The 26,290-nt window shown below is 38.0% G+C and overlaps 1 protein-coding gene across 1 annotated transcript in view; it reads left to right on the top strand.

Annotated features, from left to right (window-relative positions):
• Positions 1–15,560, top strand: part of sgcd (sarcoglycan, delta (dystrophin-associated glycoprotein)) — a 152,306-nt gene extending 136,746 nt beyond the window's left edge. Inside the window, exons 6-7 of the mRNA XM_044371087.1 lie at positions 5,703–5,826; positions 13,774–15,560. Coding sequence (XP_044227022.1) covers positions 5,703–5,826; positions 13,774–13,959 — 310 coding nt within the window. The 3' untranslated portion in view covers positions 13,960–15,560. The remainder of the gene's footprint in view (positions 1–5,702; positions 5,827–13,773) is intronic.
• Positions 15,561–26,290: the final 10,730 nt, after the last annotated feature.

The raw sequence follows: 26,290 nt of genomic DNA, 5'->3' as shown, positions 1-26,290 counted from the left end.
AGCCATCCAAACATAAAGGATGAGGATTTTCTATATTTTTCTTGTGCAGAGACAATCCAACAATGCATTGGTCTACTTACTGTGTGTGTAACCAAATCCTGATATATCTCATTCCTGTGTGCCTCGGGTGACATGTTCCTTCATTATGAAGAGTTTGGTCACGTTAGTTTATGCAGAAACGTCTCTTTAGAAAACTCTAATATCAGCGATCATGTTTTCAGTCTCAGGAGAGTAGTTCTGTGTAAGGCAGACGCCACTGAGCATGTGCGGGAACACTGTTACAGAGCTTCACTAGCTTATTGTGCTACATATCTTGACTTTCTTTGAGAAATTTACAGTGTACATAGTCAAGAGGTTGTGATATAGCAGACATGTTGATTTGGAGTACAGTACTATATTTTGTGGAATTTAATGACAGTACTTTAGGTCTCATTTTCAAGGATAAAGCCTCCTCCTCCTCTTGTGAATACAATCTCAAGGGTAGCAGTACTTCAGTACATGGCAAAGCAAATACTTAAAAGTCACAGGTACTAGTGATTCAATATAGTAGTTAATAGTTTTAACAATGACAATCAAGAAAGAATACAACTACTCAGATCGAGTCTGAAGGACGATCGGCCGATCTGTGACGACTCCCCGCGGCTTGTCTTTCGAAGCGTCCTCTGAGAGTTGGATTGATGTGAGTTTTCAGACTTAGGGTGAGTTTAATGATGTATGTCCCACTTAAGAAGAAGCTGTGGGATGAGAGCTTGTCCAATATACAGAGCTGTTCTATCAGTTCTAGATATAGATTATTTCAATTTTAAGTCCTACAGAGATTCCAAAACTAAACTTATTTGTGTCAGATCCTCCAATGTGGTACTGCTGAAGGGTATTTTGGTACTGTCCAGTACTCTGTAATTCCTGGTGTGACATTAATTTAATTGGTTTTCCAAACAATATAAAATAAACATTCAGCCAGACTCTAATTTGGCAATATTTGGTTGCTCTGACAGGCTCTTTTTCTCTCATTAAAAGCAGGCTCTCAAGGCAGCAGCTAAGAAATTAATATTACTAAAATTGGAAATCTCCATTGTCCCTGTGTTTCAGGAGATGGTTCAATGAAATGCTTGCTATTGTTAAGATGGAACAAACTACCTTACCCTGCATACTGACTGGTATTCTGGCCGCACCCATGTGTGTTTTCCTTTTTGTTTTGTTCTGTTTTTCTTCCCGTTGACCTTCCTGATGGAAGGGGCACGCACCTGTTTTGCAGATATTTACTGTTGATTGGCAGCTTTGGATTATTCCTGGTAGTACTGGATATGACTCCTTTCTGTTGTCTGCTGTAACGGCGTTGGGTGTTTTGTGTGTGTGTGTTTATTTTTATTGTAAAAAAAGAGGCCGAAAGCAGACATGCCAAAGAAAAAAAAAAAGAAAACATCCACTGAGAGGAGTGTGAGCAAGTTTCCAAATTAAAACTTTAATCTCCTTCGTATTACCCCTTTGCTCTCTGGTCCAACAGAGGGTTAAGCCTCAACACTTATTAATTACAAGTCGGGTAATATGGAGATTAATTAAATACATATCATCTAATGCCTTATCATTGTGGTTGTTTGATTTTAACACTGCGTTCAGCCTTTATGATAAGACAATTTAAAACAAGTGCTCAATTAAATTCATTTCCGACCATCAGTTTTTCGAGTGTCTTCCCTCCTCAGTGTATCTGTGTCAGTTTCTGTCCGGTTTTTGTTTGTGTTTTCGTCCCCGTCAACGGCGCCGACACGATCTATTAGTATTCTCGCTGAGCAATGTCACCGTAGGGAAAATAAAAACAGATTAGAGCCAGCACAATTTAAAAGTGTTGTATCTTGACATTAAGTGAACGTGGACAAGACTTTAATCTTATGCCTTGCAAAAAAAAACAAGAGAGTAAAAAATGAATCCCATGCAGGTTGCAGTGAGAATACTTGAAAGCTTTCAGACTAGAGAGAAGCTGAGCTCTCCTCTCGTCCTCCTCCCACATCCTGGTTTTAAGTAGAAGTGGACGGCAGTGGGTAGAGCTCAACCATTAGTCGACAGAAAATGAATTGCAGAGTATTGTTTATAACCGATTTATCATTTTGAGTCTTTTTTTTTAAAGAAAAAAATACAAAAATTCTCTGGTTCCAGCTTTTTAAATGTGAATATTTTCTGGTTTCTTTAGTCTTCTTTGACAGTAAACTGAATATTTTTAGGGTTGTGGGCTGTTGCTCAGGACGAAACAAGACATCTGAGGTTGCATTTTGGGAAATTTTTCAACCAATAATCTACACACTGAACCCTGATCGTTCAGAGCTTTTGGTCTCTGACGACCTGCAACACATGTAAAAGTGATCAGAGACAAGAATAAGAATTTTCTCCAAGGTTGCTCCTCAGTGAGTCAGTCAAAAAAATATTTCTCTCTCAGGGTTATATTCTTATTCATTTCCTCTTCATCGTCCCTGTGAATTGAAACTTTGTCACATGTTCTTTTTCCATTTCCGTCACTCTTATTTCTTTCATCTTTCTAATATAAACAGTTTTTCATATTGCATCAAAATCTACTTTAAGAAACTAACTCTCACTGACAGTAATGTATGTAAAGCACACAACAAATCTGGAATTAAAGAATGTTTGCATTAAAGTCATCTTACCCATCGTTACTGACAAGATTTCCTGTTTTAATGACGCTCGTTCTGCCGTCTATTTTTGTTTATTTGTTGCCTATCTCTATCTTTATTTTCCTCTTGTCGCCTATTATTTTTGCAGCTGCCGCAACCTCATTTCCCCACAGCGCAATCAATAAAGTCTCATTGTGTTCTCTTTTCTTGTTTTCTATTCCGCTTCTGCACACCCTTTTATCCTTTCTCTCTCTTCTTGGCAGCACTTCATATCTACAGCTGGGATCAAAGGTTAATAACTTTTCATGCTCCGTCCTCATATCGCCCGCCTTCAGATAACAACGGAAATGATTGGATGTTTTTGACATGACAGAAATTGTAAACCTGTCCGCTTTCCTGCTCTTCCCTTCGCTCCACTCCTCCTTTGTCCTCGCCGCCGACGCCTTCTTCAAATGATCTGCCTCCGTTTTTTTGGGTTTTTTTGTGCGGTTTGAACACCGCGGTCAGAACAGTTCAGTGTTATAAATATATAAGCGATGGAGAGTTGAAACGGGCCACCGTCATGTCACACAGCAAATCATAGGTTAAATGGCAATCTTGGCAGATACCGGTGCAGCTGATTGCTTCGCGGGGCTTTGCGAACAGCCAAGTGGACAACCTGAACACTCAGCTGGGAAAATAACCATCCTCTCAATTATTTAGATCCGTGTAAGCTGAAGGTGAAGAAGACAATGAGGGTAGGGAGGAGGAGAAAGAAAGAAGGAGCAGCCATGCCGTTACAGAGGCTAGAGAGGAATATGGAAGGCGAAGAGTAGAAGATAAAAAGAAAGAGCGTCGACAACATGAACAGAACTTGTTTCATCTTCTTTACACCAATTAATTAATTATTTGTTCTGCTTTTCTTGCTCTGATTGCAGAACAGGTCCTAACGACGCAGGAAAACAGGCCACCTTGACTCGCTGCTTGTTGCTTGTTTTTATTAGGAATGTGTTGAAGCCTTTCTCAATCTGTGTAGTCAAAGCCCGACTACTGTTCCAATGCAAAGCCTGCATCTAGACAAGAGCGTTCCTGCTCTGCCCGTTTTATCGAGGATACTTTGGGAGCTGACTTGGGATAGCCAAGTATCCCAGAATGCGCCAAGCTTTTGAGCCATGCTAAAAACTGTTCTAGGACTGTTATTATGACATTTCATTAAGTTTTAATACTTTTTCAGGCGAGAAAATAACCGTTGAGATTTCCAATATGTGGTCAATTTATCAGAATAATTTTTAAAATTACCTGTTTGTAAATGCTGCTGGCTGCTGAGATGATCAGCTGGTCAACTGATCATCCTGTGAAGAACAGTCTTGTCATGTTTTCTTTGCATTGTGGTATAAAATTCCTCTCAGAAGACAAATGTAGGTCTCACAGATGAAATCTAATATTTGTTGCTGCCTTGTTAGTCTGTCTGAAGATGAAGTGAAGCTTCATGTTTTTACTGGACAGAACAACAACTTTGGGCTCCTTATATGTACAGATATCTCCACATTTCAATAAAAATACATAAATATAAATATAGTAAAATGAACAGATCGGTCTATATTAAATTTCACTCTTTTTTTAATAGTTATAACATTGGATTTTTTATTAGAGCTACATTACAGACTGAATAACATAATTAACTGCCTCTCGCTGTCAATTAGGTTATTTTTTTCTCTCTCTAGTAGAGATTTGAGTCGAGATGATCACAGTACAGTCAAGTACAATTGTGTTGAAGTGTAATCACCAGAGCTCAGCTGGTGGTGTCAAGAACACTGCTGTTCCAATTGCAAATGATCGTACTGCGTCCTCCTGTTTTAAGGAGTTTGGACCAAATTACCAAGTTCAAACTCTCAAGTACGCAAGTCTGAACTTTGCGTTCTCTGTACTGAGAAAGGCTTTTGGTTTTTTGGGCCTGATGTCCTACTTCTGTTATTTTTCTTTCTCTTTCTGTGAAGCGCTCACATGGGCCTCTGCAGTTACATGTCATGATAAATGAAATAAAAAGAGCGTAGAGTGAAATTTAGGGTCAGAGATTAAGATAGGGACATCAGATGCAAAGGGAGCACAATAAGCGACAGACAAGAAGTGAGTAGAAGAAGAACAGATGAAGAAAGAATCAGAAGATGGCTTGAAAGGGGAGGTGAAGCCGGGGCAGGAAAAAAAGAGGACGATCAAGCTAATTAAGGCAGAAGGAGAGCGGAGGAGATGTTAGGGCAGGGTCAAGACGGAGAGAGAGGGAATATGAGAGGACAGCAAATGAGATTAAGGTGAGAGAAGAGACTGGAAACAAGAGCGGAGGCGGAGAGGAGAGGAAGACCGTGGAGAGAGAGTGGCAGAAAAAGCAAAAGAGCAGAAAAGAAGAAAAGAGCTCAAGGCAACGTTCACTGATTCTCTGATCTCTGTGCAGAACACAAGGGTCAGGTTTGGTTTGTGGTGTCATGACATCCTTCTAATGATTAAAAATGTCTTCGGCAGCAGTGTCCTCTGATGTTGACCGTGGAGGTCACAGTGAACTTTCTGTTTCCAGACTCATACTTCAATTTCTCTAATTAAATACAGCAGAAAAAGACGATATTATCTGATGTTCTTTCTTGCTCGTCTTTGCACTATACATGCTGCAGATGACTTTCTATCAGGAAAAAAAGGCTATAAATGTAATTTTATGTAATTTATTTCTTATACCTGCAGTAAATGTATTCAAATGTTGGTGAAGAACAAAAGCGTTGGTGGTTCTCATCACCTGAAGATTGTTAATACTGTGAGTGTTGATAAAAATCTCCACACAGCCACAATCTGCACAGTGTCAGGATGACAGATTGCTAAAACAGGCTGCTTCAAAATCATGATTTTTGTTTACAAGATCTTGTTAGATTCCAATTAGGCTGTTTGACACAAATCTAAAAAAAACCTTTTAAAAAAAAACTGTTAAAAAAAAAGCGTCATAACAAAGAAAAAACTTCTTTCTTATCTTGTTTCCCATCTTTTGTTTTTAAGACTTTCCTACTCATCCAAACATTAATTAGAAGCCGTGATCACTAACGGAGCTGTTCTGTCCTCCAGGCTGGAGTCTCCCACTCGCTCCCTGCTGATGGAGGCTCCTAAAGGCATCCAGATCCTGGCCGAGGCCGGAGACATTCAGGCCATCTGCAGGAACGAGCTGCGACTGGAGTCCAAAGACGGAGAGGTGCGTCAACCAGCAGTACAAATGTGTTTTCAGTTCTGTTTGAAGGACAAGGACTGCAACAAGAAAAATATAGGATAACTACGGTTTGTTACATTTTGGGTCCAATTTTCATAGATTTGGTATTAATCAGATATAGTTAGTAAGTCAGTTGGTGAGATCTGGCAACACTGAGACTTGAGTAAAAACACATCAGATGGATCGAAGAATACAAACAGACAGATTGCAGCCAAACCAACAGGTTATCTAAGTGTGTTAGGAGGAGAAAACGAAGGAAAACTGTAAAATGACTCCCAAACTGTTCTTCGTAATCTTCCAGCACAGTTTACAGACTCACTTCCTTCTTCGACTTTGACCTACCATAGTTACTTTGGTTGTGTGCACAGTTTTATAGTGCGTTGGGGGATTATTACTGTACCAACATTTCAGTTTTACCTGCAACTAAGAAGGTTTAGATAAACTATTGGCTTGTACACAACCTGACAAATCGTCTGACCGCCCATCACTTACATTGTAAGTGTATTATGAAGAGATCTTCTAATGGCTGGTATGAACAGGAGGAATGATACATTTGGACACCTGATTGTTGTTTTAAGACAGATTTGATGATGAACCCATCCTTGAATCGGTCAGGATCTCTAAATGATTACAACAGTCTAGAACAACTAAATATAACTCTTATCAATCGATAAATGTATTGAATAGGAGATCGCCAAAGTCAGTAGGATTCATCCTCCGGGAACCATGAATGTCTGTACAAATTTTCTTTGCAGTCTATCCGATAGTTCTTGAGATATCTCAGTCTAAAAGAAAACATGTGAGATTTGTAAAATCATGCATATCTTTGAGGAAAAAAAATGTCTAAAGGTCCAGTTTTTAGATTTCTTCTGAAGCTTTCAGCCACATCTTGCAGCCTTAATCTTGATCTTTTGTCGTCCACCGACTCCCAGTCGATGGATGATGACTATTTGGAACAAAGTTTGCCTTTAACTTTGTTCATTTACCATCTTTTTTTTTTCTTTTTCATCCCATCCTCATGCTTCTTCTTTCCCTCTTTCATCCTTTCCTTCCCTGCTCCTAAATTCCTCCAACCATCCCCTGATTCGTTACACACATCAGTCCTCGTCTTCATCACGGTCGGCCGCGCTGATAAAAGGATTTCCCTCCTTAGTGTGCACCAGTCGATGGACGACTACATATCTTATTTGGAACAAAGTTTACTCCAAAATCAGATAAATCAACCTTTCAAAAAAAATGTGATGCTTAGTCACCAATAACCTGTTCCATTTATTCACAAAACAACATTTTCAATATAGTCATGCTTTTAAATACCAGGTAATTAACACCATAAATTAAAATTTAGCCTGTAGCGTTTTTAAATCAAACCTGTCATTAAGCTGTTTACTTCATGACATATTGATGGAGCTCAGGGAGCTAAAATTATCCAGTTTTGTCAACAAAAATAATAAATTCTTTGTTACTTCAAACTCGCCTTCTGAACAAAGATAAAACCTCCCACTCTGTTTACTGGCACACTGAGAAATTAACTTTTCCTGTCCTCCGGCCATACTGACTGATGGGATTCAATTCAATATCTCTACTGTCCAAACTTATTTTTAGCCAAAAAATGAATAAATAAATAAATAAAAGACAAAAAAAACCCAATCCAAACAATAGTTAGCTTGCTCAGCCAACATGGACCAGCATTTTGCTTATTGGCTGGTGGCAATTTCCCACATACTGGACATCCACCAGAATCTGTCAGAGCCTCCCAGAAATTCTGTCTTCCTCTCATCCTCCCTTCAGTCACAAATACTTTCCTCACTGAGTCTTTCATGTGCTTGCTTTAATAACTTTCCTGCCCTTTTCTTTCTTCTTTCTCCCTCTTCCGCTGTCCTCTTTCTGTCTTTAACTTTGCTTATTTATCATCTTTTTTTTTTCCTTTGCGCTCGTCTTCATGTTGCTTCTTTTCCTTCTTTCATCCTTTCCTTCCCTGCTCCTAAATTCCTCCAACCATCCCCTGATTCGTTACACACATCAGTCCTCGCATTCATCAAGGTTGGCTGCACTGATAAAAGGATTTCCCTCCTTAGGTTGCACCAGTCGTGTCATGTCAGATCTGTTAAAATCAGCGGAGGAGGATTAGGGAGAAGAAAGTGTTTAAAAGTTTCCCACAAAAACAGTTTCATACATCAAGACAGGCCGCTGATATGAGACGGAGAGAGAGACTGTTTCATGAAGGTGCCCTTGGATTCTATTCGTCCCCGAATGGTCCAATTAAATGTAACCGAAGCAGCGGTCTGAAGCCACGCCTTCACCGTGGCTTCTCGCAGTTTTTTACGGATGTGTGGTTGAAAATGAGGCCGTTGAACTCATGATGGTCAATTCATATAATTAGAGTCACGTTCTCATACTCCATTAGTGTTGCAAATGTCCATTTGTCAAACCTCTGTCGGACTCACCCCCCCTTTGGCGCCGCTACCGCAATTACAGAGAGGTTTTGGCCATTAGACACCCACAAACCACACAGGCAGATACAGAAATAGCCTCACACACACACTCAAATAGAAAGTGAAAGAGTCACGATCCCTGAAGCCGCTCATAGTCACATAACTGACACTAGAGGACACATGAAAACTCTTTTAAGGCAATCAGTCTCTCATATGTCGTACAGAGCAAATACTCTTCTATTTTAAGCAAATATTTAATCACACAGCCATAGTATAGCTGTTCCAGATGTACAACTACAATGATTGTGTTTTAGGCTCAGAGTGCTGCTAAAACACATCCTGTATAGACACAGACAGAGGACTGAAGTTGCTGCTGCAGCCCTGCTACTGCGACTACTTTCACTATGCAGCCTGTGTAGACTTTGTGTCAGCCTCATTGATATCTACCTCCCAAAGCGGCACACAGAGTACAATGCAGAGGTAGAGTTTAGTGTAGGTTTACATCACAGATGTGCGTCAGGTAGCAAGAAAGTCCCAGGAAATTAAGAGAAAACAATGAGCCTGGTAAAGACTGCTTGTGTCTGTAATTAACACATAAGAAGACACTGGCAATTACACTACAGAGAGAAAGACAAGAAACCCACAGCGTGCGGGTGGTTGGCGTTCTCAGATTACATTTTGTGGACACCTATCATCATCGACAAAGAAGGTCAAAGTTGAAACTTTAAGTGCAGCAGCGATGCATAAAATTCAAGCAGCGCAACATGATTCAGCGTCTTTTAAGGAAAACATGCAAAGCCGTAAATGTGAATCTTAAGATTCATTAATTTCAATGTGTATATCTGTTTATTTTGAGTTTTAAAAATGAATGAATGAAAATTGTTGTTTTTTAAGCCCAACGGGGAAAGTCTAAGTTTATTTATGTCACTATTTTATTTTATTTGTCAGCAGCCTAATCAGGAGCACATTAATATTTGCTGCTATTTTTATATTGAACCACCTTCTTTGCAGCAACACACAACTTTGGCATGCATGAGGACATAAAATAAAATAAAAAACAAATGTAAAATTTAAAAATCTGTTTAAAAAAAAATCAGGGAATCTGTCTGTGAAAACTAGAAAACAAGCTTCTCAGCTTCACACACACATGAAGATCATCCAGCCACACACACACACACATTTACACACAGATTCTCGAGTGTTTCACACCCTCATGGTGAAAGATTTGTTCAACAGCAGCTGTCTGAGGTAGTCAGCTGAAACTCTGCTTTAAACGCGTTCCGGGTCATTTGTTGGCGATGCCTCCCCAAGGCGCCTGGTAATGGCTCCTTTACCTTTTTATGGCTGGAGAGCTCCTCCTCTCCTCGGCCAGTGAAACACCGGCCCTGTACGAGCCCCAGGAGGCCGGCGGGGAAGCGGGGAGGAGAGGGCAGGGAGATGGGATTCATGCAGCAGTGGTTTGTGTCTGTGCAGGGGGAGAGAGGCAGTTTGTTCCAATCAATGTGGGGTTGAAGGGAGTGAAATGAGGGAATGAGTGCTGTGTGTGTGTGTGTGTGTGTGTGTGTGTGTGTGTGTGGCAGAAGACATTTTCTGGAGGTTTGCTTTCTCTTTATTGCTCAGGAGACAAGAGGACTGACCTGGGAATCAGCACAGTAAAGTTTTTCTGCTTTTTTGTTGTGCTAGTTGTTTAACTGGACAGGATTTCTCTGTCTGACAATGGATTATTTCCAAACATCATTTTCTGTGAATCTTTGAAAAAATCTTGGTTATGGGTCAACAAACTACCTGCCCAAAAGATTCATGGCTACTCACAAAAAGGCTTATAATCTCTTAACACGTTGAAGTAACACCGTCAGAAGTTGTGTAAATCCTTCATTATTAGCCGTATCTGTTGGTGACGGCATCACCATGACATTATGAAACAACATGAGGCCACTGCAGAGCTCATTTCAGGTCATACATCACCATGTGGACAGTGTTAGACCAGCCTGAATGAGCAATAAATACAGAAAATGTTTAGAATTTAATTGAATTACAGAATTTGAACAGGTCTGTCTTTCGTCACACAAAGTCGGAAGCATTTTTTAATCAATTACTTGCCAACTCTTAAATTAATCGCCAACTCTTTCTAATTGTTTGGAGTCGTTTTTTAAGAAAATGTCCAAATTCTCTGATTATCTGGTTTCTTTATTCCTCTATGACAGTAAACTGAACATCTGGGTTGTGGACTGTTGGTCGGGACAAAACAAGACATCTGAGGATGTCGATCAACATGTTTCACCATTTTATAGACCAAACGACATATTTGACATTATTTTCACATTTAAGAAAAACAATTACAAGTGGAATAGCCTTTTAAAATTCCAAGTGAAATGCAAGAGACGTCAAGAACTGAAATAGTTCAAGCATTTGTTCTGGAAAAGTAATCTAAGAACATTTATACTAACCAAGAAAACAAATGAAACAACAAGAATTTGCTTGAGAGTGGCATAATTTTAAGTAGGCTGAATGAAGTAGGCTTATTAAGACATAGATCGACGTGAACCCTTTTCAAACCTGATTGGACCAACCCAAAAATGGCTGGGCTTTCATTTGCTTTAGGTGAAAAGATGGCAGATATTGTTGTACTTTCTCCAGAGTTCTCCACCAAAATCAGGATCTAAATAAGCTCAAAGTGAGAAAAATGGCCGTGCTGCTGCAGTATTATGCTTCAGTTTTGAACCTCCAGGAGGCATCATTGGCTGATTTGTCTGCTACACATCTCACCACGCACAACTGATTTGTAGTAGATGTTGTCTTAACATAAACCTGAGACCTAAAACTGAGTTTGTCCAATATACGCTGGCTTTTCAACGCTTGGAGAGAATTACTTTTATCCTTCACTTGTGTCTTTTCCTCTGCTTCAAGGATTTAAAGTGGAGCCTTTCAGGTGACAATCCTGCTTTGCTATCATGTGGGCCGCCACTTCCCCAGTTTATAAGAGATTTCTCGACAAAAATAATACCAGACAAATGCATTCAGGGTGGAGTGGTGTTGAAACTGAATTGAAATATGCTGCAAGAATGGATGGATGGAATACACAAAACACTATGTCAGAGAAGTTGGATAGATGCTGCTATTGAGTGTGACTTTCAATTGGATCACTTAATAGTCTATGCAACCCACAAAGTGAGTGCACACAGTGCTGAGGTGTTAAGAGCCAAATGAAATATTTGTGTGAGTCCAGTCCTGTGAGGTAAAAATCCTGGGAAGAAAAATAAAAGTCAGCAAAGGAGAGCAGGTGAAGAGATTTGCTTTGATAGCAATTAGAGTGAAGAGAGAAGAGACACATGATTCAGCATGATGCAGCATTAGCTAGAGTAAAGATGAAAGGGAAAAGCTGAGTTTTTAGCCTATAAAGACAGAAAAGGAGTAACTCCTCTGGTCTGAGTAGAGAGGAAGGGAGGGAGGGCCAGTCCAGTAGGGAAGATACTGTATATGTAGGTTGAATATACTGGACAGTATATGATGTTTGCAGTCACACACACACATTTATTGAGGAGTGACGGGTGAATTACAGGAGACTGAAAGTGAATCGAGCTTTAGTTGATTCTCTGCCAGAGATTTCACATCCTGACCATCCATAGAAGAGTCCTGTCCAGCTGGTCTGAGTCCAAAAATGTTAATTCACAATCAGCAAGAGACTCAACTTAACTTAGATATGTTACAGATCAAAGTCTTTCCAGGTGCTGGGGAGTACTACTTTTGCGTCTCCAGAGGGAGCTGTGTGAAATCTGATAAATTGACTCAAGTGATGTAACTTGAGTCAGTGTTGGTCGGGGCCACAGACTGTAAAAAATATGGACATAGTCCACAGTTTGCAAACTGCCGTTTTGAAACCTTGAGTGTAGTAATTTGACCATCACCATCTTGGATTTGGCCGTCGCCATGTTTGATTTTTGGAGCCAGAAGTGACCATATTTGGATGAGAGGGTGGAGCTGACCATAGCGCTAGCTGCTAGCTTGGTTAGCACGGTGCATTTACAACATGGATGTATTATCCATGATTTACAAACCATGGTTAACAGTGATAATGCTAATGCTAATGCTAATTTTCGCTAGGGAAAAATAGGCCGTTAAGGTTTTCTTTTAATGACATCTTAAAATTTCTCAACACAAAAACACAAATGTGTCCTTGATAACTCAACAATACGATAGGTTAATGTTAAGGCCATCAGTTTTAATCATTTTGCCTTCGATTCTGAGCAATAACGTGTTTTTTGAGGGGTTTTTTGTCAATTTTTGATAGCAGAGGGCTGCAGAAGAGCTACTGTTTTGGGTCGTCTGCCATCAGAGGGCTTCATTCCATTTCAAATTGTCACCTCAACCCGAATCCAAACGTCTCTATCTCTTTCAATAAAAGGTATTTTATAGCCTGTGATTGTAAAATGTGAAGTTGCTCATTTAATTTTGTATATCCAAGAATATGTGGATGAGGATATTTAATATGTCTTTCTTAAAACAAGGTCTTCCTCAATTAATACTGAGCCATGTCATCCAATAAAGCACTCCAACTGAGCTGTGTGAGAGTTAATCACGGACCCTTTCTAAGATATGGAACAAAACCAGCTGAGGCATCATGGCAGACAGGCTGGAAATAAAGCAGCTGACATTAGCTGGCCTGATTCACTCAACACTCAACGGTTCATAAAAACTTTTTAATCCTGCTGCTTTTGTTGTTAAACTGTCACATTCAGTCAGTCTGTCAGTCAAACTGTTGGGTTTTATCATGTTTTATGTGAGCAGCCTGCTTTCAGAAAAGGACAGCAGAAAACGGTTCTTCTGTCCGCCCATCAGACTGACAGGAACCATTGAGTGTACTGACAAAATTAAAACAAAGAAATAAAAACAAGGATAAAATCTTGTAATTAAATGTTGAGTAATGTAGTGGTTGTAATTTTAAAAAATGAACAACAAATGAGAAAAACAATACAGCCTCTCTGCTCCCGAGTCCCAACTGACAGAAAAAAAACACATGGTGCAGGCACGAAACATTCTTCCAATTTAAATACATTAGTTTGAAAGTCGTGCTGAGTGTCATGAAGAAAATGGAAAATTCATGTCCATGTACATGAATCTATAGATTAAATTTCATGACTGTTTCACAAACTGCCGTGAAATTGGGTTGTTGAGACTCAGCTCCATTCTCGCCGCTCCAGTTATCTTCCACTTGCCTTTTTTTCCATCGACTTAATTTGTATGCAATCACCAAAACTTTGCTTTGTGTTCAGCCTGAAAACACCTTGAACCTTGGAAAGCAAACAAGCATCTTTCCAAAAGTGTCAGCAGTAAATGCCAGAGTATTTCTTGAACAACCTCAAACTGAAATTCCTCATTGTCAACGTCCTCTTCGCCATCTATTTCTCTCTTCTCTTTTTTTTTGTCCCACCTGAGCTCCACTCATTGTTTACCCTTTTTCCAATCTCACCAGTTTTCTCTCTCTTTCCCCCCCCCTCAACAGATCTCTCTGGATGCTCGGAGGATTCGCCTAATGCGGCTGCCTGAGGGAAAGGCCTCCACCAGCTCCTCGTCCTCCGGGACCAGGCAGACTGTCTACGAGGTTTGCGTATGCCCCAACGGGAGGCTTTTCCTGTCCCAGGCCGGCACCGGATCCACCTGCCAAATCAGCAACAACGTCTGCCTCTAGGACTGATCCATACAAATATAAATAAATACACAGATATCCTGAAAGAAAGACGGGCAAAAACAGACATGATGTACACACATTGCCTGCCTCTAGGACTGATTCACAGCAGACACACACAAAGAACACAAAGACTGCCAGATATGACAGAAACATATAAACAATCATAGATACCGCACCTATACAGACACACCTATATATACACCGTACAATCACAAACACTCAGACTGATATTTAGGCTCAACCGATATGTTTTAAAAGACCGATACCAAACGTTTGTGATTGAAGCTGCCAACAGCCAGTATTTTGCGCTGGTGCTTCAATGCTACATTCTCTCTGAATTTTTTTACATTTCAGACTGGAAAAGCCTCTGAAAACAGCATTTAAGACACTGAAACTCTCCACTGAGTCTCATCCACATCTCTTTAAGCTCTTTATACATACAGTATAATAGGAAATATTAGGCTTTTAAATTGAAACACGTAAATAAAAGAAACATTTGCAAGTTTTAATGACTTTTTAACGCAACTGAGATACCGTACTGGGAATGTATTACATTGAATGGCTGATAACACTATTTAATAAAAAGCCAGTATTGGTAATATATATCGGTCTGATCCTAACAGTCATACATGACACACAAATACAAATGCACACAGGCTTACACACACACACACGCATACACACATATTTCAACACACACACACACACAAAGTCTTTGCTCGTAGGAGCCTCCTGCTAGAAACTGAGAGCAAAATCTCCAGAGATTTACTAAAAGAGACGCTGATCTGCTCTCTTACTCCCTCAAGAGTATTTCAGTACCAGAATCACTAGAGTGATCACCTGCGGCAACAGCCCCCCCCCCTCTTCTTCTTCTTCTTCTCCTTTTTCCATTCATCATCTCCGCTTCCTTTACTGATGCTGAGATAATGAAAGGATTTTTACTTTTCTCATTGTTCATACGGCATTTGAAGTCTTGTAGGCACATTAGAGCACTTAATGACTGCTAATACTAATATAAATTGGATCAACATATAAAATAGTACAGTTAACTATTACCTACAATTAATATTTTCCAAGGCAAACACACCTGAAACAGCAAAACACATATTAGATCCAGATGTGTTTTCTCTATTTATGTCTACTTTATATTTGCATTAAGTGCCATTAGTGTGCCTACGTTACAGTGCATTAGTAGTGACTCACCATGTTTGGGTTTTGTGGAAAGCACTTAACGCGATAATGGGAAATATTTCTAACCAAACTTTGACTTTGGTTCAGTTAAAACTCAACAAGAGGAAGACAGAACATGTCTTTTGTGCATTGAGACTCAAGTTGTATTTCAGTAAATGCATCCTGTTACAATCTGCCCGTGTTTACATCATACATCACATCAAATTAGCTGCGCAGTGCTAGTAGCGGTTCGTTCATGGGAATTATTTGTTTAGAAAGTGTTTGAGTGGCTGTAGATTTAATATATATATTTTTTTATTGTCAACAAATCTCATGCCAAACCAACATTATGTCACCGAGTGCAGCAGTGTGGCTCATTAACATGGGTTTAATAGTTTTTGGACAACAATGGAGGTCTACAGCACAGAGGAATAAGATATATCCGACTTTGGATACACACACAATACTTAGTAGATCAGATCATTGTTGGTTTGGCTCTAAACATGAGATTTGTTGACAATAAATAAAGAAAATCACCAGCTTTATCCTTCAACAACAGCAAAACTGATATTTCCATCTTGGATTTGGATGTTTGAAAATGTCAGCTGATTTTTCTCTATGTTGTAGCGCAAAGATGTCATCCAGTTCTTATACTTCTCGTGATATGATGTGAGCACTGTTCTGTTACATATGTTTTTTTATTATTCTGGTGTAATATTTTGAATGGAGATCTGATTTAAGACTGTCGCTGTTCTGTTTTGCCTGCATAAATTCTGTCCACACCGTTTCCTGACAAAAACAGCATCATCCTCCAACCACTCTGACAAAGAAGAAAGTTATAAAAAAAACAACTCAACACTATGTTATAACCCTTAACACAGAAAGGACACTGGTCGAACCTCGGTGGTGATCACCCTACTTGTTTCTTGCACTGGGACATTTTTAAAAAAAAAACAAAAAAAACGGACAAAATAACAAACAAATGCGAGCCACTCTGTTGAAAGAGGGGAACTGTGCCTGTGCCTTATGTCGATGCACTTGTGGCAAGAAGAAGCACATCACACAGACTTTCTTTGACATCAGCGAGTACATGGTCTCTGATTTCAGTTCATTTTCATCCGATTCACGACTCTTTCCCTCTGTGCGAATGCAAAGACCTTTAGCCACCTTTAGCCCCCCCCCCCCTGCTGTCAACACCTGACTCTGCAAAAAAAAAAAGGATGTGTCAGTTTTGTTTTCATTTTTACCACTTTTTAGCTTCCCCAGTTTGGGATGATGCACTTGATACTTGGCTTTTCGTGTTCAAGCATTCTGTGTGAAAACATGTATGTGTTGCTGTTAATATTTAAATGCCAAACATGTGATCCTGTGGAGTTTAGTTGGCAGCTTATGGCAGCGATGGGTCTGATTTCCACCGCTTATCGCAGCTCAGTCGGCCAGAAATGTCTAGTTTCTTGTGTATTTTAGCCTTCGTTCAAATCAAACATCTATGTTAGAACATTCACTGACAATATATTTAATTTTATATGCATTTGTGGAAGCTTAAACCGTCTCTGTAGATTCATCACCACACCTCTAACATTACACATTGTCATTTGAGACATTGTTAATATAAAAAATAGCTCTCAAAGCAATCTATTAGGCTTAGGCAAAGATTGTGGACTTGGTTAAGTATTGAAAAAGTAAACAATGACTTGGAACATGACACAGGACGTGTTTACTTTTTTAATATTTCACCAAAACCTAACCACATAGATGTTTGTGAATTGCCACCTACCTATGAGTTTTGTACCGTACAGGAATGTAGCACTTCTTATAAAAAGGTTGTACGTTATCCAAGCAGCAATTTCCTCCTAAATATATTTGTCAAGGTCATTTAGTAGCAAATAAACATACTTTTTAAGAGACAGGGTTAAAGAGGGTGGGCAAAATTCAACACATGAACAGGCTCAGAACTTTGAAAGACAACAGATTTTATATGAAAACTCGCATGAGATACTAGATATTTTTGGCTAAGCTGCTTGTCATAGCTGTTGAACACGCTCATAGTAGCTTTATTTCTATTTTCTGATGTTTAAAGTGTCACATCCTTTTACAAGAGTCAGGTGTACCAGCCTTCTCACTGTCTCAGCTTCTCTGTCGCTGTATATTAGAGAACTTTCAGAAAATATTTCACAGCAAAATTGAACCTATCTGATGTATTTGTTTTTTTGAATACACGTACACAAGAGAAATACATCTTTTTATACGGTTGTATATGTAAATAATGTACACATAACCGCATCGGTGCGCATCAGACAATACACGCCGATGAAAGAAAAATACTGCTCTTTTGCAAAAAGGAAAACCTTTTTTATAATGTACATCAGTATGTGTTTTTATATAAAAAGGGTAAAAAAAAAAATTAAATTTATTGGGTTAGCATGTACAGCAATGTATACAGTGTTCGCCTGTGGAGAACAAGCTAGTTTTGTTTTTATGCCTTCTCCTTCCTGTACTCTCCTGCTGAGCTCAGATGTTGCACACAAACACAAACCTGCTTTTCTTTTTTGTTTTGTTCTTGTTGTTTCTGTTGGGCCCGAGGTCTTTGCATTCTCTCCTAGTGTGCTGTGTGTAAAATTTGTGCTACTATGAGTGAGCTTTTGTTTTTTTGTTTTCCTGCTCCACAGAACGTGTTGAATTATTCTCAGAGAAGCAAAACACAGAAACCAAAAGTAAAAAAGAAAATTAAGCAGAGAAGGAAATGATACACAGGGTTGTGGAGAAACGTGTTGCAAAGATCAAAGTCAATATTATCAGACTAAAAAAGATTTGACAAAATAAGTCATTTCTCCAAAGGGAATAAAGTTCATTATCATTAATTCTGTAGTAATAAATAACACGTCTTTAAAATAGCTTCACATAATTGTTATTTATTAACACTTGTTTGTTAAAACCCAATCAAAATCACTAATTTCTTTGAGCCCAGAATCCACAAACTTTGGTGTCAAAATGATCTAAAGGTGATCAGATGATGTTACTGATCAGGCCTGACCCAGTGGATTGTGTTGCCGATCAATAATACTGACCTGATCACATTCTATAAGCGGCTCTTCCAGCCCTGTGTGTTCATGATGAGCACTCTGCTCCTCCTTTCTCTGGCTTCTTTCTGGCATTCATTTTTCTTCATTCTTCAGTCTGAAACTGCCGTTCATGGAGTAGTTTTCAAAGATGCCAAAATAAAAGGCGTTGTTCAAATTGATTGCAGTAGTCATTGGATCTTCCCTGACAAGAAAAATAAATACTATTAATTCTACATATTGAACTAGAAACATTTTCACTGCAGGGTTTTTCATGAAATCTGTTGTTTTGAGCGTGGATCTGCCTTCAATAGAGGGTCAAAGTCCTGCCTATTTTCCATTACAGCTGAATGAAATAAATAAAATGTTGTGACTTGTGTTGTTTTAACACGACAATAGCCTACAATGATCATTTTGTTAGTATTCAGCAACTACAACCGCAATTAGCCCTTGACAATGTGCCAACAGCTAATGCTACAGTCACTCCATGTTAGCATAATGAAGTTCTGTTACAACTTTATAGCGTTCATGCCTTTATCTAAGATGGTTTAACTCACTGCTAGCTCCATAGTTACACCAGATAAAAGGAAAATTAGCCACTGTATACATATTATTGTAGTGTTGTTAATCCAGATAAACCAGCTAGCTTATTTTTGTTTAGCTTTTGATTAGCCAAATTGGATGTATTTGTATTCATGTTGAATTTAATTACTATTCAACTGGCAGTGGTGGCACACCAGTTTGTTGACATTTCTAAAGTCAAGTGAGAGATATCGTAGCGTTTTCTCTCAGAACTTCTGTTGCAACTTGTAAAAGGCTAATGCTAATGTTTTTTTCCACTCTGCTGCTTGTGCGGAGAAGGGTCCAGCACCGTATGTCTACGAGCGTAAAATGCTTCACTTACGTTAGCGGTCTTTTTAAAGTTTTATTTTAATTTGACTGACTTGAAAAAGGTCTCATTTCTCTTCTCAAGAGAGTCAATGTAATGTTTTTTGTCAGGTGTTTTAGATGTGAAAGAAATACACTAAATTACCAAAAAAATACAACCTGGTTTACATTACGTAAAGTTTAGGTGATGTTAGCCTGTTGGAGAAGCTAACATTTATGTTAGCCCTATAAAGTCATGTGAAACAGATTGTTAATATAATATATCCCCATGAATGAAACCGAAAACCTAAACCTCTTGTGTTGCTGTCAAGAGTTTGATTTTAGTGATTTATATGTGCCTAAACTCATACTGCCTTCAAAACCTCTAATACAGGAATTAAAACATTATGTTCCAGTATTTTTAAGTCCTTCCCAATCAGGATTAGCTAACTGATGTTTAATGTTAGCATAAAGTTGGATCCTACTCTATTTTTTTCCTGCACTTTGCTAATATTAGCTCCAGATGTCTTTATAAAAGACTGAAAATACCTTTATGTCTGCCCAGTAATACCTAAACATTCCCCCTCTTGGATTTTTATTTCACATATATACGTATTTTTACATAGAAGATGCTGTCAGCTTTTCATTCTGAGCAAAAAGGAGTTAAAGAGGACATTTTCTGCACATTTTCAGGTTCATATTTATATTCTGGGGCTCTACTGGAATATCTTTGCATGGTTTACAGTTCAAAAAACTGTTTGGGAGGCTATGTAAAGAAACTATGAAACAAACTATAGTAGTAGGATTTCTCCACTTTTTCTCACTACGTCAGCTCATTGCAAGGTAGAAAAAGACATCGAAAATGAAGCATTGAGGGCAGGTTGAAGCTCTGGCTTTTGACTTGCAGGGAGCATTTCTACATATGTTAAAGTCAAGTTTTGGACCTTTAACTATGTTTAACACCCTACATTATAACAGTATATAAATAACAGAAAATCCTAAAAAGTATAGTATGTCATTTAAGGGTCCAGTACAGTAGTAGATACTCATTTAAATTTTTTTAAAAACGCTAATGAAACAAACACTACATACATTATGCTACAGAAGCTAATGGAACAGAGGCTAGCTAGCTTTTCTTTGGCTCTCTATAAAAGTCAGACACATCACAAAAACACAATACTAAATAGTAATCATCCGTAGGGAATGCTAAAGTATCATCGTTTGAATCATAGTAATAATGTTAATCATGTTTCCCTTCTCTACTTCTTTTTTATTCTTGTTCCTGTATAATGTAGATGCGAGTGTATCGCACAGTGATAAAAGTAACACAAAGTCATAGCAGTGAAGTCATTAAAGAGAAAGTCTAAACACAGATATTTCAGTTTTCAGATGTTCATAAGCTGGTTCTCTGCAATCTGAGAACACTGTGACTTTCATCTGAATTTGACAGCATTGGATAAAAATAAAAACATTTTATCCTAAAAGAAAACAGGAAGTCATTCGTTCCCTCAGGCTGGGCATCACTTGACTGATTTCCTTTTTATCTGCTCTGCAAACATTTTTTGCTCAAAATTAGAGCATCCAGTCCAGAGGGGGGTGGAGGGACGACGGCTAAGGTTATAGAGCATTATAAAGAAAGTCATTTCTAACAAAAATTTATGTTGTTTAACAGTGTTTTATTTCCTTTCAGTAAACGACACAGAAACTTGAGAACACTGAGGCCATGTTCTCTCTATTTTTCAATGAATTTAGGGGGTTTAAATACCCTGAAGGGAGTTCAGTACAACTTTCTGTTTGTTTGTTTTTCTAAATTCTAAAATAGAATAATAACATTTTTATTTTATAGGCCTCATTCCAATATTGTTTTAAGGCTCTATATACTTAATTTGACAACTAAAAATAGGAAGGGCCATGAAAACAAAAATAACTCATTTGTGCTCTTAATTTAAAAGACTGTGCTCTAAATGTAGGAAATTGTGCTCTCGATTTAATAATTTGTGCTTTCTATTTAACAGAATTCACCCTCATGCCGTTCTCTTGTCCTGTATACACCCTCACTATGGATCATTTTAATTTAATGAGGTTTTATTTTGATCTTGGACTAAGATATGTGGATACACAACACTGTGTCTTATAATATCCAGTTAATAAACGTATTCTACAGGATTACAGACTGTTTTGCTGTAAAAACATTCATGCTGCTGCAGAAGTCATCCAGGTAATAAAAACTAAGCTTAAGGGAGTGTTTCATGGATATAGGTGGATGCTCAATAAGTGCAAAGAACATGGCCTTCGGCCTTCTTATGAGAGAGGAGGACGTACAGCTAATCCTGGCTGCCTTAGATCCAGCTTGGATCAGTAAATGACGTTACAGGGGAGAAGTCATTCTTCATCGCTTTCTTCAAACTTCCAGCTGACTGAATGTGTTTGGTGCCCCCCTAAGAGTGAAATAGTTGAATCATGAGCACAAATTATTACTTCAAAAGCACAAATTGGTTTTTCTTTTCTCCGCGGTCCCTCCTGGGCTCCATAGGATTCAGTATTTCCCCACCAGGAATTTATTCCCAGCAGTGTGGAGAAGGCTTTGAAATGCATTTAGATTTTCAAATACCATTTACAGACTTAAACATAACTGAATAAATAAAATATGAAAAAATACCTATGGGAGGGATGGGGGGAACTTGAACTTATGACCTCAGTATTTCTACCATCCTGGATACGGTTTTATACAACAACAACGCTATAGAAATTAAATTGTGGGAGAAAATATCAAAGCTTGAAGATGTACAGCAGAGTGGAAACAATGAACAAAAGCTTTTCTTTTTCTTCATTCAAGGGTAAAACAATTCTATCATCCTTTAAAAGAAAAATCCACCAGAACATTTTTATAAATTATTAAAAAATGTGACATTTCACACACTACATGTTGGTAATGGATGTACCTTAGTTTTCAGGGCCAACATTTATCATTATCGTCAGTTTGTAAGTGCAGGTTTGCACATAACAGCTGCATTTTGTCAAAAAGAATGTTAGATAAGTTAGACAAGACTAGACAAATATGTTGAAAATGATTCAACCTTTTATATTTTATGCTACACTGTAAAAAAAAAAAAAAAGTTATCTCACAGAAATTTACTATTATTATTTTACAAGGGTTTTTTTTTATTTTTCTACATTAAGTGTAAATGCCATAAAAACACAGGCTGTAATCTGTGAATTAATATAGTGGAATATTATAATTTTTTAACAGAATTATTCAATTACGTCTTGAATGTTAAATTACAACGAATTCTATGTAAGAATACAAAAAATACACATCCTATTACTGAATGTAAAATTAAGGCAACTTTCTGTTTTTTTTACAGCAAAACTTTAAATTTAATGTAAAAAATGTAAAATAAATAAATAAATAGTTTTAAAAAATGGTAAAATGTCTGACAGCAAAAGTTGCCAAACACTTACTGTCAAATAACAGTAAAAAAAAAAAACCTTTAGTTATTCTACAAAGAATTTTTGAAAAAATACAGATATTTACTGTAGACATTATCTGCATTTTTACAGTCCAAACTGTTGTAAAATAAAAATTAAGACGTATACTTCTTATTCATCATGATATCAATGATGATCCATAAATAAACTGGAACACTGAAGAGTTATGCTGAATTTCATCTACTCAGATTGCTCTAAGACAGCAGTCCACTGTGTTTTGTCTCATGCTGTTTCCTGTCTCGCCCGGTTTCCACATTTCGCTGATGTCTTCATCATCTTTATGAGTAATCATATGTGTGAAATTGGTGTCTTTGTCTCTGAGCGTAAAAGCAGCTGACATGCAAATAAAAACCACTTAAAGAAAAGAGATAGAGACTTTAATAAAAAAAAAAAGCATGCCCTGGAGCTTTTAGTCAGGTGTTAATGAGGCTTTTTATTCCAGAGAACATAGTCATAACTGTCTTTTAGCATTTTATAAGAATGAAAAACACAGACGGTTATTTATGGTTATCTATATATGTACGGTTTTAAGCTGCTGCAGACATTGAACTTCCTTCTGTGTATTTTAATTTGATCGTTTTCACCCGACATGCTGAACTCTGGCAGAGTTCAGTCGGGGTCGTACATCCTCTCTTGTTTGCTGTGATATCAGCGGAGTGAGCCAGTGCCACCCCAGATTAAGACGCACTCCTTGCTTTCTTTGGTTTATGATGGCGAGGCCAAGCTACAGAGAGAGAGTGTTTGATCTGTGTTTCTGAGCAGCTGGAGGCCTGAAAAATGGGCTTCGGCGACTTGGCTCATTAGCCGATCTTCACTGAGCAGCGGCTAACCTCGAGCTACAGATACACTGCAAAAAATGCTCATCTTAGCGTGTCATTAAAGCCTTTGTCCTCTGCAGAGTGGAAATGGCAGCAAGTCAAATTTAAACATTTTTTACAAACCCTTCCCTTTCTCTTTCTTCTTCATAACAATATGTTTCAAAGGATGAAGGTTAGCAGCATTAGCTTCTTCCCGATAAATCACACATTCAATATGCCAACTTGACCCTCAGTTATCAGGATTTTGACTAGTTTTCTCACTCAGCAGCTCTATTTTGGTCATTTCATGAATGCAAATGGCTAACAGGGAATTTCAAGGTCAAGTTTCTTTTTCACACAAATGGAGAACATGATTTCACATGATTTTGTTCAATTTCTTTGGGTGAGAAGTCTTGTAAGAAAAGAGCTAGTCTTGCAATACCAGACAATTAGAGATCTCCGCCTACAGAAGTCTGGGGATTTCTAAATGCACGGTAGTTGCTTGAACGGCCGCTATCAAACCTACGCCCCTTACATTTTGTCAAGGACACACCTTAGTGGAAAAAATGCTCTCCTTCCATTCTCCACCATAGTGAACTGCATGTCACTGCCCTAAAGAATGCAGGGTCTTTTTCTAAACTCTCTAATTATTTCCACCGAGTTTTAACAATGAAACCTGGGAGATTGTCCTCAGTCTCTATGAGTGAGTCTAAGTGTCTGGAGAGCGACCTGTGAGCTTGGAATTGGTATAAAAAAGCCCATAAAGCTAAGAGTGAGTTATTGTTACTTACTGTATGTGGGAAGCTAATTAGCTGCAAGTCAGGTTGCACGTCAACTGTGACCAAACATTTCAGTCTAAAAGAATGTTCAGTGTTTGATGTCTTACCATCTCCTAGCCCGGGTGTCTCATCAGTCAGCGCTAGCACCTCGCTATCACCTCGCTAGCATCTCCAGTAGAGCCGCGACACACTGCTCTCTTTGGCAATAAAGGGAAAGACGAGTATCACAGAGTGGTAATGACAATTTGTGGTAAAAGTTGTCGAATCTCTGTGATTGAGGTCAGCAAAGTAAAAAAAAAAAAAGTTTGTTATTTTAATATAACAATAAAATTCAAAGTAAATGCTTAAAAGAATTTTTTTTTAAATCTAAACATTTGATTTCATCTTCTTCTTTGACTTTTTTTTCCATATTGGAATTGAAACTGGGAATAAGAACCAGAATCGAGAATCATAATCAATAAAATTCCTACGATAGCCAATCCTAATAGGGGGAAATGTTTTTGTAATGCTAAACATTAATTAATCAATGTAATCCTCTCGCTAATAAACACAAAGGTTTGGTTTCATGTGGGAACAAGTCGTCGATCCTTGACACTGGTTACAGATTATAACAGTTTGGAAATTCGATGTTTGCTTGAATTCATATTGAGATGTTTAAACTCCTCTGAGTATAACATTTTAATTTTATGCTTTTTTTCCCCCAGTTTGTGCCATGATGTACTTAAAGAGGATCCTCACACATTCTATGGTCCAATAGACCACATTGTAAGAATGCAATGAATTATGTCAGCGAACTCTCTTAAATTTATTATACTTTCTGTAGTTTATATTTATGAGCTATGTGTTGCAATGTAAGCTGTATCAATAAACTTATTTTAAAAAAGATTACCTCCACAGTGATAAAGTTATTGTACTTCATAGTTCTTATTGTCTTTCACTGTAAACAAACACTTTGATAAACTTACATTTACTGTATCCACAGAAACAGGTAATTACACATACTATATTTACATTTTAGATCTCAGTACATAGATAAGCAATTAATAAGTTACCAGCAATAATCAGATCTGGTAGAGTTGTGATTATGTCACTTCATGATGACAATGAATATTGGAGGCAAAATTTATTTTAGCAGTGAAATCAGTGTCTGCAAGGTCATTTATAGACTTTTGTTCCAATTCTGTTGCATGTTCTTGTTTGAAGCATGGCTGTACAAAGAGAGCTGGATACAGCTAATAAGACACATTTATTAGGCAAAACAGAAACAAACCAGAAAGAACTGAAAGAGAGAAAACTTTTTCCATGGTTTGAGGTCATTTAGAGCTTCACCATAATGAGGTATTGTTTCAAGAACTTATTTATTTATAACACACATATTTAATCTAATTGTTCCCAAACAACATATTGCATTAATACTAATCAGAAGTCTCAAGGTCACGCAAGGATTTAGAACGAAGAAAATTTCATTGAAAATTCAATTCAGTCCAACAGAATCGCTGCCAGTTCAGTACAATTCAAGTTCAGTTTTAGTGAACTTTCACGCACGACAATTGCAAACTTTCTTGACACTTCTGATGTTTTGAGTCCAAAACAGTGGAAGCTATAGCTGTGTTGCATCATTCACTTTAATTCAACCTCCTCTGATGGATGTAAACTGCTATACAAAATAGCAATGGTTGGCAGACAGGTGTGAGACAGAACTCGTGGTACAAATACATCTTTTGAATAAACTGTGTGAACTGCAACAATAAAACTGTTTTTTTTTTTGTTTTTTTTAATAGTATACTGAAGGGGGGCATGACTGCATACAGGCATTGCACATGGGCCCCAGATGGTGCAGTCAGACCGGATTTGGCTGGGTGACATTGACTCAAATGCTGCAGCAAAAAGTGAGCAGGAAAGCAAATAGTGTGGTAATGATTGCAGGTTTGGACTCCAGGAGCTACCAGGTACATTACACTAGTAATTTCACAAGTTGTAAATTATCTATAATTCCAATAATTCTCTACTATGTCTTTGATGTTCCACTAGAAAACTACATGTCTCTTTCCCCACTGAAGGCCTCATGAAAGAGTCTACAACAAGCCAATCTTCCCCTCCCATTTTTTTTAATCATTGTGGTCTGTCATTGTAGTTTGAGCTGACACACAGCTTTTGTAATGTTCAGATT

This window comes from Thunnus albacares, chromosome 13 (assembly GCF_914725855.1).
Source record: "Thunnus albacares chromosome 13, fThuAlb1.1, whole genome shotgun sequence".
NCBI classification, from domain to species: Eukaryota; Metazoa; Chordata; class Actinopteri; order Scombriformes; family Scombridae; genus Thunnus; species Thunnus albacares.
The sequence above is the reverse complement of the archived record's forward strand: the minus strand, read 5'-3'. Positions and strand labels throughout refer to the sequence as shown.